At 39.4% G+C, this 13,901-nt stretch overlaps 1 protein-coding gene across 28 annotated transcripts in view; it reads right to left on the bottom strand.

The window, feature by feature from the left end:
* LOC126868279 (MAP7 domain-containing protein 1) overlaps positions 1 to 13,901 on the bottom strand; it is a 207,000-nt gene that overhangs the window by 19,770 nt on the left and 173,329 nt on the right. For all 28 annotated transcript variants that reach the window (XM_050623581.1, XM_050623586.1, XM_050623577.1 and 25 more), the window contains one exon: positions 3,385 to 3,453. In XM_050623581.1, coding sequence (XP_050479538.1) covers positions 3,385 to 3,453 — 69 coding nt within the window. The remainder of the gene's footprint in view (positions 1 to 3,384; positions 3,454 to 13,901) is intronic.

Here is a 13,901-nt window from a genome sequence, read left to right as displayed (position 1 = left end):
AGTGTATAAAAATGATCCATCGAAGATGTTGAAAACGATAATTCGGTCATATCAAGCTATAACTCGTTGAAATGCGGTTCTTTAGGTCAATATGTTCCTATTTCCGCACTGGCAAGGTCGCGAAAGTATCTCGCAGGCTGTACGTTGAAAAATCTGTCAGTAGATACAGGCAAGGGACTCTGTTAATCTTCCAACGTTAGGAAGTGGGTCGGAAAACAATAGGAATCTGTTCTACCCATCTACCTTAGCGCATCGTTCTTACTATTTTCCTGTGCTCGTGGCACTACTCGAGTCGACTGCCTCTCCACTTCAACCACCTTTTCTTCTATCCTTGCTCCTTCAGCTATTCCTCTCTTCTGTCGCATCGGTATAATGCTCAAGCTACTTCTCGAGTAATATATACACAATACCAAGAAGTATCCGCTTCTTTTCACGAATACAAGCCAATGATCGGTGATTTATTACGCGTATAAATTAATTTCGCCCTCTTTTGAATAAAATTGAAATTTTATTCGTAGTCTACGTGTATATGTATAAGCTAATTATGTAATATATAATTACGGATCATTGAATAAGGTAATTATACGTCACAAATAAATTACGCGTAAATAATGATAAATTGTTACAATACAGTATCAGAACAGTACTAGAAAATAGTTATTACAATTGAATAAATCTAAAGCAATAGAATTAATTTACATAGCCAATTATCACCGGCCGATCCGGCGTTCGAGATTCGTCATTTTCGTTTTTAATGTCATTGCGTCAAGAATCATCCTGCTTTTAATATCTCGTGCCACTCAACGCTGTTCGTTTATTATTTCAATCGAATTCAACGATATCTCATTGACTAGTAGTAATTGCAAATTTTAAACATTTAATTTTCTTTCTTGACAATGGCCAACGATTGGAAATTCAACGATTTTAAAAATGGAATGAATCGCACGAATGAGAAAACGCGAGAAACACACGCTTGCGGATGCGAACCCGGTAGCAACGGCCTTGAGCTATGTTAAAGTAGCTTCTATTCGCCGAGCACCCGTGAATTTGTTGAATTCAGTTTCACCCGGTCGGCACACATGTGCACACGTTTAAATGCAATGCGTCGAGTGGCTCGTATTCCATTTTAATGGAGGCTCGCCGGGAGTCTGCTGGTGACGATCGAAATTGTCCTGCTTTCTCATCCTAGCGCCACCAGAGTGTTCTACTAATATTTAACGAGCGAACGAGCCTCGCGTGTGCAACGATTCCGTGCGACTTCGTTTCTGTTTCTGACCTCAAGCACTGATAATTGTCCTCGCGTTTAACACCTGGCTGAATATTCCGCGAGCACACCTCTAATAACGTTATCAGCAAAACAAAATCCTTTAATTTTCCCCACCCCCTCATCTACCACCCCTTTATCGCATCTCCGTGGAAATATCGCGGGTATACAATGTACGAACAGCCAGAGGGTAAAATTTATATTATGTACGATAAAACGCATACAGGTTGGCTCCACGCCGGAACCGACAAACTTTGGCAGCATGTCCAGAATATTATTTTAAGTAAAAAATGTTACATAATCATGGTTTCATTTATTCAGGTCTGAACTTAAGCTTCGTTTAATTATTTATTTGCAATTCTACGAAATTGCATTTAATTCTACTACGAGCAACCGAGTACTCACGGGTATCCATTTCTATATTGCTTTTAAGAATTTGTTACGTTCCAGTGAAAATATTACGAAATCGCTCCGGACTCTTGTTCTCAGATATTATTAAATAGAAATTTATATACAAGTTTGAAATTTGGATATTGTATATTAAAGTTCAAATTTATTTATGTACTCGTTGGATAACAATAGTATCTTGGTTGCCTGTATAAGGATTAATCATTTTCTACCAGGTGTATCGAATCAAGCGTGCATGAAATGAAAAACATGATACACATCAGCAGTTGGATAATTAGCATTGTTGATATTCGATGGACGCTGTGAATGGAAACAGGACTACTTAACAATACATGTAAATTATGGCTGATTATTACGGCTGATATATAATATTAATACATCTTCCATATCTCAAGAACGAACTCGAATCAGCCAATGATGCATGTAACATTTTTACTTGGAATAACATTCTGAACACGCTAACGAAATTTATTATTCGCCAGGAAACACCCAGTACACGTATAACGATCAATTACCTGAGTTTGCTGCCACGGATCGTTAATCTCTTTGCAGTATTTAACACGCAGAGTGGCTCTATTTACACGTGTGTTTCCACTTTGCGGACGTTTTTGATTAGAAACGCTTTTGTCGCGATCTGTCGTCGAATCGAAAGTTCGGGCGAGTAAACATTTGGAACAAATCTCTCAAGGCTCGCCGGTGGAACGAATTTTTCAGACCTGCGTACGGTCACTGATATTTCGGTATTCTTCCAAACAAATGCACACGTTATTATCAATTTCATGGACGCTTCTGTCACAGTTGATTAAACTTCTGGCTTTTCGAGCGCGAGCTGAGATTTGCGGCGAAGATCAGTCGATAGGATTAAAACGTTATTAAATCCATTTGTCGTTTCACAGTGTGTGCAGATATTGCGTTTGTTATCTGGCGTTGACCAGAAGCGCACGGATCCACGATGTGGATTCCACATTTATAGATCGATACGCGGAACGATTTTTTATTCGACTCCACGAGGGTGTCTCGTGGTATGTCGCTTTTCATTTTCCACAATAGAACACGACATCGTTTTTTCTATTTATTTCTGTCGAACTTTCTATGTATTTTTCTTTCGGTCGTATTTGAATCGCATATTCACCAGATACGTTTCGATTCGAGGATGGTGAAAACTGAGAATTATCTTGAAAGACGACCCGATTTCTTAGCTGGATAATTCAGGAGGAAACATTATTATATTTCTAACGATCACTCAACCGAATACCTCGTCAAAGCTTTGCTTTACTGTCGGTTTTTAATAGAAAATAACAACGACGACCTTCGTACCAGTTTATTTGCAACGAACGGCTCCTATTCACGAATTTACAGCCACTGATCAACGAGAAAGACCATCCGTGGCTGTTGTGCGATAGCAGCGTTGCAACAGGAATATTTGCCAGAAGCTTCCGCGATAAAAGGAAAACGTAATGATACGTTTCCACCGACATGCGATACGAAATCCTAAATGGCCTTTCCTAACTAACACGTACACGTATATATAAGTATGAACGATCATGCATGAAGTGTATAAAATTCTCGTAACATTTGTGGAAACGTGTGCGAACGAGATAACAAGAAAAAGAAAAGAAGCGATATAGCATCGCAACGATGTTGATCGATTGGATACAGTCGTGCCATGATTCTAATATATCGTGGCGATTTGTCAATTTTTGATTGCTTACCCTTCGTGAGAGAGTGGCGATTGTGTGCAGAACTGGACCTTTGGTTAGTTTCCTCAGAAGCGGCTCCAGCTGTAACAAAATTATTCGTTTTAATTGACCGACTATTGTTACATCGTTCAATATGACGATTCGATTTTTAACGCAATTAAAGTCCGATAGGCGGTTTGTATCGATTAAGGTACATGCAAGCCTGATTTTTTATTAATAAGTGCATTAACGTAAATTAACAATTACAACGACTGTAATAGATATGTCGGGTTAAGGTTGAAATTTTGCGCGTGTGATCGAATGATCGAGATGTTGATGACAACGAATTCAGGTTCGATAACGAATCCACGGTCAATGGGATGACGAATGAGTTGTGATACACGTATGACTCCGCGTACAAGTAAAACTTATCTGAATGAATTGATCTGCAGTCCAAGTGGAACTGCCCTTATATATTCTTCTCCCCATCTCTCTTTGTTTTTAAGGAGAGTTATATAATTATTCCGTACCTCTGTCAGGTACACGCATCCCGTGACAGTTCAGTGACCAGCTATGTCACTTCACTGCCATGACCCTCCGGTCGTTTCTACTATCGTAAACATATTTTTAAGCGTACCCATAATACGTTCTACCTGTCCGTTGGCCCTACTCGCACCGGTGGAGATTAAGTGGAGTTCAATGAGTTTACCTTTACAGAAATCTTGGCATCCTTTAGCCGTAAAGCATTTCCCCTAATCCGCTATTATCCGGCAAGGATTTCCGAATAAAAGTATAGCGCACTTAAGTGCTTTAATGGTACTAAGGGAATCTATTTTACGAGTATGATGCAGATATACGAATTTAGTGAATGCGTCGACTAAAACAATGACATATTCTTTCGAATCACTTTTACCGCTTAGTTTGTCAGTTATGTCCATGTGAACTGTATGCCAAGGTATGCTGATCTTAGGTATAAGATGTAATTCAGCATGTATTTTACCTGAACTTGCCTTCGAAACTTGACAAGCATGACAGTTCTCTACGAATTTACGAACATACTTCGTCATTCCTTCGAACCAGTAATACTCATACAGTTTCTCAAGCGTTTTATCCCAACCTAAGTGCATAATGGACTGGTGCACATGGTTAATAACGGACCACCTAAAACCTCTTGGGACAATGGGCAAGCAGAGTTGTCTTTTCTTTGTATTTTACGGGGTTCCGCGAAAAGAAGTCTACGTGGGCCATTTGTTTGCTTTCCCGATACATAATGTCAAAGGTAAAAGTTTGTAGGTAAGCCCACCACCTGTAAACCCTGTCATTTAAATATACCTTATTACTGGATGCTTTCAAGGAATTACAATCAGTGACAATAAGAAATTCTCGTCCGTGTAGATAGTGATGGAAATGCTTGACGGCGTTTACAACTGTTAACGTCTCTAGTTCATAGGAATGATACCTAGATTCCGCAGGGCTAGTTCTTTTACTGTAATATTCTATTACCCTATTTTTACCTTCAATTTTGTGCATTAAAATAGCCCCATATCCATCCGAACTAGCGTCAGTATGAAGTTCTATCAGATAGTTCGGGTCAAATATCATTAACACCGGCGCGTCGGTCAGGACGGAAATTGCCTTTTGCCTTATTTTTTCATGCCTATCCGTCCAAGTTATATTTTTATTACCGGAAGTAAGCGCGTACAGGGGTTTCATTATCTGTGAAAATTTAGGAACGAATTTCCGGAAGTACAAAGCTAAACCTATGAACTGCCTAAGCTGTGTGACGGTCGTTGGTGCAGGTAACGAACTCAAGGCTTGTATTTTACCCGGGTTGGGACGAACTTCTCCATTCTGAATTACATATCCCAAATAGAGCACCGATGTGTTTAGAAAAGAACATTTTGAAAAATTAAAAGGAAATCCGGCGTTTACGAGAGTATTTAATACGGTATCCAATCTTTCTAAAGCTTGGTCTATCGAGTCGACGATAATTAGGACGTCATCCAAGTAAACAACAGCGTACAAATAAGCAAGGTCGCCTAAGGCATTTAGAATGACCCTCTGAAAAATAGATGGTGCATTTTTAAACCCAAACGGCATCGTTATGTATTCGTATTGACCATCGGGGGTAACGAACGCTGTATACTCTGTCGAATTAGGATGAATGGGAATCTGGTGAAACCCGCTGGCCATGTCCAGGCTAATAAAGTATCTCGCGTTTTGCAATCTCGCGATTTGATCAGCAATAAGGGGTAAGGGATACCGATCCGCGACCGTATTTTTATTTAGCTCTCGAAAATCGACACACAATCTATCCGAGCCATTCTTTTTCTTCACGAGTAACATAGGGCTCGCGAACGGTGAGCTACTACGCCTTTCTAACTGGCCCGTACTTACGCGAGCACGTGGGAAACCCGTAATGAAAGAATTTTTGAAATTTTCGAGTATAGAGATTAATCGACTTTTATCGTTATCAATTACATCAGTGTCAACATCATTAATATTGATCTCGTCTTCCGCGGTTTTACTACAGGCATTAACTATCTTTGCTTTGGCAATAACGAGGCTATTTTGTGTAATATTTACGTCAAAACCTTGGCTTAAAATTTCGCGATCGATCATGATATCATATTTTAAGTAACTATCGGCAAGGACGTGGAAAGTTATCTCCAATGTAAAACCGTTAATACATACAGTGGACAAAATCTGAGACGTACTATTAACACAAGTATTTCCTACTCCTCGCATTACTACTAGATCAGTCTTTCTTTTGCCGGAAAATTTAGAGGCTGCGGATTCTTTAATTAACGAGCATTCGGCTCCAGAATCGAAGTAAGATGGGAACGACTCACCCAGATGGCTTAACTTACTAGTCGGGAGTTCCGCCACGCAGAACGTAACTCGACGCTTATTATGGGAATTATAGTTTCTTTTCCACAAACACAGGCAATTAGGCGGAATATGTTCTTCCTTGTTACACCTGAAGCATGACACCTTCGACGATGTGGCCACTTGGTTCTCCTCTGATCTTTGTGTGTCTTTCGACTCCAATTCTATCTTCCTGCGGCACTTGGTCACTTCATGTCCGAGGTTCTCACATTGGTAGTCCCTAACCCGGCGGTCTGATGGGCTGCTTCGTTTAATTTCAGGGTCCGCCGGTGGATTCTCCGATGAAGGCTCCTGCCTCTTCTTCGCATAGGAGAGAGCATTCATTTCAGTTAGGAATTGGTCTGCGGTCCTGATTTCACTCGTAAGCGCTATTTGTTCAACCCGTTGGTCATGTGAAGTCAATCGAAAAAGGACGCAGGCGTTGATTACTTCAGCCATAGTTAAATCTTTCCACCGCGACTGCAGAAAAGAACGAAGACGAATGCCGAAAGCTCCCGTGCTTTCGTCTTCTAGTGGTGGTTCATCAAACATCTTTATCAGTGTTGAGGTTGCCGTCTCTTTGCCACCAAAATGAGCAAGAAAAAGTTTCTTAAATCTGGACCAAGTAAGGCCTCCCCGGCCCGGCATTCGTGTAAGCCAGTGTGCTGCAGTGCCTTCTAGGGCACGACTCATAGTGGTAAATAAATCACCGTTTTGTACAGACCTTCTCTCCAGGAGTAGACCGACAATTGTACACCATGCATCCGGGTCGGCACCCGCGATTTCTGGGTTGAAACGCGGTAGCGATAATTCTTTAAGTTCCACACTCGATTTTTGCTCTCTCGGCTGCGTTAACTCGCGCAAAATGGAAACGAGCTGTTGCGTTGTTGCCACAAATCCTAATCCAACTTTTAACGTCGGGTTAAGGTTGGAATTTTGTGATGAATCTTCACTCAAATTTACCATCGCGGTTGCTGATATTCGTTCACACAGATAAAATACCACATGTAATGACAAGGATGACGAATGAGTTGTGATACACGTATGACTCCACGTACCAGTAAAACTTATCTGAATGAACTGATCTGCAGTCCAAGTGGAACTTCCCTTATATATTCTTCTCCCTACCTCTTTTTGTTTTTAAGGAGAGCTATATAATTATTCTATACCTCTGTCAGGTACACGTCCCTTCCGTGACCGTTCAGTGACCCGCTATGTCACTTCGAGCCCAAGCCCATCGTCATAAAATCGGATTAGAACATTAAAACTATTTCTTAGTTTTATTATTTAATTTTAATTAGGGTCTTTCCCAACATTCCAAAAGGGAAGCCCCGATGTCCTTTCATCTCCAACATATATAAAGGCTCCAACATATATAAATCTTTTGAACATTACAAAAAATATTAATAACGTTAGTTATATTAATCAAGTTAACGTAACAATGAAACTAATATTATTCGTTTTTTTTTACAAAATCTTGTAGTTTTGTCACCTATTTTCAAAAGACTATCTTTTATCTATCTTCGAATCTATCAGGTTATTCATCTTTCAACTATTCCATATTAGAATTCTTTTCTTTCGTCGTCAGAACTTCTATTCTTCCCATCAGGTGTTCAATTTTCTCAACGCGAGAATTGATTGTAATTTCAACAAACAAATAAAAAAAAAAAAGAAAAAAAAGGTGTTCAATTGATGCTTTTTAAGATGAAGAAACAGACTGTCCAATTTATAATTTTTCAGACGAAAATTCCACCAGAAACTATCTTACAGAGTAAAGTCTATTACAAATTCCCCGCTGATATTCGGTTTCCTTTTCACCCTGTTAGGTCGCATGTCTCTAAATGTCGTCAAGTGTTGTGCTTGCGTCGACCACTCGTGGTTAACTATTCATCAAAGTTACTCGTGAAAGAGAGAGAGAGAGAGAGAGAGAGAGAGAGACAACGTAGAGAATGGCTGCCTTTATGCCGGAGCATCCATTGACTCTGCATATAAGGCTAACTATCACGATGCCTGCGTCTTTCGCCCACGTTGCTAACAAGCTTATTAACTGTGTCTTCATTAATCCCCTCTCTCTCCAAGCTGCTAATAAACACTTTCAACGGAGAAATTCAGCTTTCCGGCAGACAGACCGCGAGCCACGTTCCAATTATTTTTCCACCATGTGAAATTAGCCATGTAAATATCGTCGGGAACGTTTTTACGCAACCTGCGCGCTAGTTTCGTTTTTATATATTGTACGTACGTATATTGTAAGCTGATGAAACGATTACCCAACGACGTAACAGTTTTCACTCGTCACTTTCCCCGCTGCGTTCTTCCATTGTGAACGCCGTTGCTCTCGATCGGTAATCGTCGCAAAGCATTTCCAAGTACTCTGCCAATTTCTATTTGCTAAACATTTTGCTCGTGTTATAGAAGGCACTTGTACATTCTATTTAGATCGCCGGTGTTTATGCAAATTCATAGTTTTATACATTATACACTTGAAGAAGTGGAATTTGAATAGAGATTTCTCACTCGTTAAATATCAGTAATTGTGCATCGCACAAGAGGAGGGCACATTGAAAGGAATACGCAGGTCTGATTTTGACTACATCCTAGTAAAGCTTACCTTCTTCAATGTAATTTTTCAAAATAAAGCACGAGTTATTTTCCTTATTAACCAAGATAAGCAAACACATGTATAAATTTATTATCTATATCTACATATATATATAACAAATTGCATAGAAGGGAAACATACAGAGTATGTCTCTTGCTTTCATGCCTCGAGTGCATTTTCTTTGAGGGACGTACAATATTTTAAAAATCTTATACATATGTAGTATATTCTTGCATATTACATGCATTCTCTGTGCCATATATCAAAATAAGTACATAAAAATTCCAAATCTGGTTGTACCATGCAAAAGAATCCGTACTATTCTCCTCGCCATAAAGTTCTCTTTAAAAAAGATACTACAACCATTATATCTTCTTAAAGTGTTAAATACAAGCCTCTGACTAGAAGATAGCTGTCGAAGCCGGTGGTTTCAAGGTTTGTAGCGTATAATAACGTAATTTCGTTGAACAGGTTACACTTCGCGGGTCATTTCTCTGGCAATCGATTCGGGGTTTCGTACTCGTTCACGCGTGTATATCGCTGGCGAAAACGATCCGCTGACGCGTTCAACATTTTGCACATCGTCCAAGGGTGTGTTGTACGTACAGCGAAATCAGAAAGCGGTCAATTGATCGGGCTACCATGGATACGAGTTGTTCGATTCAATCGATCTCGATCGTTTGTGAAACGAGCTTCTCCGCGTAGCGTCGCACACTGCATAAACTCCGTGTAATCGCCAAGGATTTTGTCGCTAAAAGTTAATTATGCGATTTTGTGCCACGCTCGTGCAAGTTAATAGTTTGTTAGGCGATTCAGCGAACATTAAACATTAATTAATTTCCGTTCCGGCCGTGGCCATGTCGAAGTAGCCATCATGGCGAAACCACCACCCTTTATAAAATTTCTATGAAACGGGAAAGCCTCGTTCTTGTCCATTGAAATTTCGTTACCAAAGATACGATGTTCATCGATGAACGCCGACCATACAGAAATAGGTTAGTTTATCGAAAATGAACCACGTTAGTTGAACAACCCTTTCGTATACAAATGGAGAGCAGGTGGGAACGATATAATGTGGTTACAAATTAGAATTTTAAGAGACAACCGGTCGGTATAGCCGTGTCGAGTACAGAGTACATTTTACGTAGAAGCAACTTGAATTTTGGACTGCAAAAACTATCTGCGAATTAATATTCTTACAATCTTTCATTGAATCTATATGGAATTAAATACTTTTCACTTCTTACTGAAAGACAGTTGCCAATAATTGTATTAGCAAAAATTGAAGGGCTCGTAATAGAAACAACCTTGGACTTTGTTCATGTTTGTACTTTTCCAAGAAAATAATAGAAGATTTTAGTATCTTTAAGTTCTGTTGTTTAATAGAAGATGTCAATCCTCCTTAATAAGATATTGACTGTACGATACAATTGCTATAAGTGTATTTTTACTTATATCGTAGAAGAATTGCATTTTATTAAATCATGAAGTTACGGGTCTCGTGACATAGGCTGTTTTAGCAAAACCAGTTCAGTTTCCTTGGACAATAAGTCAAAATCAATCATATCGATTCTACTATGTTATGAGTTTTGCTTTCGACAGCTAGAACCTAAAATCAAAAACGTGGAGAAACTTGACGACGACACATTTTGTTACGAGTCTCTCGATTAACTTGTAGTTATCGAAGATTAGGATGCGTGGTTTTAAAAGGAACAGCAAGAAACAATTCTCGCAGAGATCCTTAAGCTCTCCAAAAATGTCTCCGACTAATGTTTCAATATTCAAAAGTAACCCCTGATTTTATCACCGCGCTATATCGTTTCCACATATAGGATCTGCATGCAGGTGAGCTCCGCGGTCGAACACGACGGCGAACTTCGACATTTCTATCCTTGGCCAGTTCTTCTCCGCCATTATCCGGGGAAGTTCGCCAAGTCAGTGGTGAGGAAGTCGCCTGCGTCGTGAACGACGAAGAAGATTGATCATTTCGTCGAGGGATAAATCGATTCGCCGGAAATTGACGGAGAATTTAACGAAATATTATCCTGAGTGATGGTCCATAAATAAATTTGTACTTGGAAAGGACCAACTACCAACTAGTTTCCCAGGACAGATTAATAATACAATTCGTCCTGATTATAATTCCCCACGTATCGCATATCTAGATAGTGTTCAGGGTGGATATATGAAAACATTCGTGTATAATTAGGGCATTCGTCTATTTGCTATGAATCCCTTTGATGATGCCAATTTTGCTTCTCGACAATTCCCTCGCTAATGATCGTGACAATTGCTCGTGTTATTATGTTAATTCGTTGAATAAACTGCTGGAATTTTCATCAACACTAGGGTAACAGCTAAGTGACCGTTTAACCTAAATATGCGTATTATTCTTGCAGAAGTACGATGGAGGATAATTTTTGTATTCTAAGAATTTTAGAAATGTTGTTATTATCTCCCTTGAACAGTTGGAATACTAAATTAATAAAAAACAATAATACAACAATTTAATTGATACATCCAATTTTAAGTCTTTCCACTGAAATATTAAATTAACGATAGACTAAACTTTGGTCAATATACGTTTGATTTAAATTCCAAACAGAAGAGAAATGCTGTTTCCTTTAAAAACATCGTAAACAAGAAACTCAGGATATCTGAGTATAATAATAAGTTAAGCGTTCTAAGTGCTGCTGCACTAGCACGGAGAACTTTGTTATCCTGGCGCTTAATACATCGTCGAAACGAACGTACAGATAGCAGCCAAGTTTCTGGAACTTGAATGCACTCGTTCGACTGTGCAACCATGGATTTCCTACTGGGAGCTATCAAAAATATTTGCTGGCACGTCTGCGGGGGAATTAACGCGTTGCAGCTATTACGCGAGGGCGTAAATGATGCCGGCGTAAATTGGAACTGGGCTAGGCCACGATAATGACTCGACTCTCGACGCGTTAAATATTACCAACAAGATACTACGAGGAACTTTACAGCAGCTGATGAAGTTTAAAAATTTAGACGAGTTTCTTGATTTACAGATCGCAACACAGTAGACATTCGGTTATCCGGCTCGGCTTTAACCGATTGCGATCTTGGTTTGGATTAGGGTTGACCAGAAATATCATTGACGCATAAATGCAGTTTTTCTAGTTCATATACACACACATATGTAAACGTATATATGAAGTATACCTTTTACCTATCGATCATCGTTATCAAACTTGGAAATTTAAAGAAAACGTTGATTTAGAATTCTATTCCTTCAGAAAACTTTTCAACGAAGTACGTATTGAAGTAAAGAAAATTACCATTGGTATCTCAGAGCGCTTATTTCGAAATTAATAAGAGAAGCAGGAGATTTATTATAGGTAGAAAAATGGATCCAAACTTCTGACCAGTACTAATACACCAATTGTTACGTCGGACGACACTCTACCTAGACCAGGCCACGCACCGCAGGTAAGAGGGGAACCAGATGTCCGCTCATCCTTACTGCGTACCCTCAATAGTCTTAAGGACCCATCATAAATCTCAGTAATTTGCTACCTAAGGTCCTTCCGACCGAACAAACATCTCTTTACTGAATCGTTTCTAAAGTTTATTGTTTACTACGGGAAGACACGGGAAAGTTAATTTTTTCACACTTTTTTTATGTTTATTAAAATTTACAATCAATTCTCGCGTTGAGAATTTTCAGTAATTTTTCTGGCGTGGCGCAGTAACATGACTAATTATTTATAATAAGTTAATACTTATTATAGATAAGTATAATTTGTAAGTAAGTATTATAAATAAGTAAATATTACTTAATTTAAGTAACTAATTGAATCTATCGTTTAGGTCTAGCGGGTAGTGTCTCTTCAGCCTGCGGATCTGGTCCGACGTATCAAGTAGTCCAGTGATTAGGGGGTTTCGGTGTTTGTTGACTCTTTTGCTATATCTGTCGCTATATTTTGCTATTTCCTCTTTGACTGTGGGTATCTTGAGGTGGCGATGTATTGTTTCGTTGGTAACATACCAAGGTGCATCAATTAAGGATCTTAGCGTTTTCGATTGGAAGCGTTGAAGTATTTCAATGTTGGAGTTACTTGCTGTTCCCCATAGTTGGATTCCGTAGGTCTAGACAGGTTTTATTACGGTCTTGTAGAGGGTAATTTTATTCTGTATGTTTAGTTTGAAGCGTCGGCCCGTGAGCCAATAGAATTTTTTTAGTTTGTCCTTTAGTTGCTTATAGAGGTACTTGACAGTAAAACGTTCCAACGGTTCTTTCGGACAAAATGAGTACCAGATGTTGATGCACTTACACAGCACAAGTTCAGCTAGCCTGAGGACCCGCTATAAAACCTATGTTTTTGTTAATTAAGGTTCTTCAAACGGACAGGTAGTCTTCGTCCCAAATTCCCTCACTTTCTGAACGAGGGCTATACTCGACAAATCCGATGATCTCGTGTCCTTAGACACACCCCATCATAGTTTTCCTCTGTGGCATCATTGGGACGAAAAGTCATTCTTTCTTGCGATCTCATCGACGAAGAGGGTAGCGCCTTACGATCTGTGAGTATTACACGTTTAAGTTAGATTTTGTGAGCAAGTATAATATATCTATCATCCCGTTGACCGTGGATTCGTTATCGAACCTAAGACCATTATCACTAGTGTCGCGAGTGCCTAATCGCCGCGGTTGATTGTCAAGTCTGTAGTATCCATACTCGTGTTAATAAAACGTAAATTGGTTATACCATAACGATGGCTAAGTCCAGTGCAGATTTATCAAACGCCCACAACCCTATTCCTGACTCTGCTCCGACATATATATAAAACAATGAACATGTGTTCATTGTTTTCATTAACCGGTAAATGATAAAAGATACATATTGTAGCAACTAGTCAGAGGTGTTCGGTTCCATACAAGCCGGATAAGCGAGACTTCACTGAATCTCTAGACAAATGGAAATCGACGTCGAACGAAGCAGGGAGACTTTAAAGAAAAAATCGTTTTATCGAACTCGGCTCTTTAGCTGAGTTTCTCGTCTAAGCGCTCGTCGCGCCTTTCTTCGTCTCCGTATCCTTTGAGAAATCG

This window comes from Bombus huntii, chromosome 8, assembly GCF_024542735.1.
Source record: "Bombus huntii isolate Logan2020A chromosome 8, iyBomHunt1.1, whole genome shotgun sequence".
In the NCBI taxonomy this organism is placed as follows: Eukaryota; Metazoa; Arthropoda; class Insecta; order Hymenoptera; family Apidae; genus Bombus; species Bombus huntii.
This window is presented reverse-complemented; position numbering and strand designations above follow the sequence as displayed.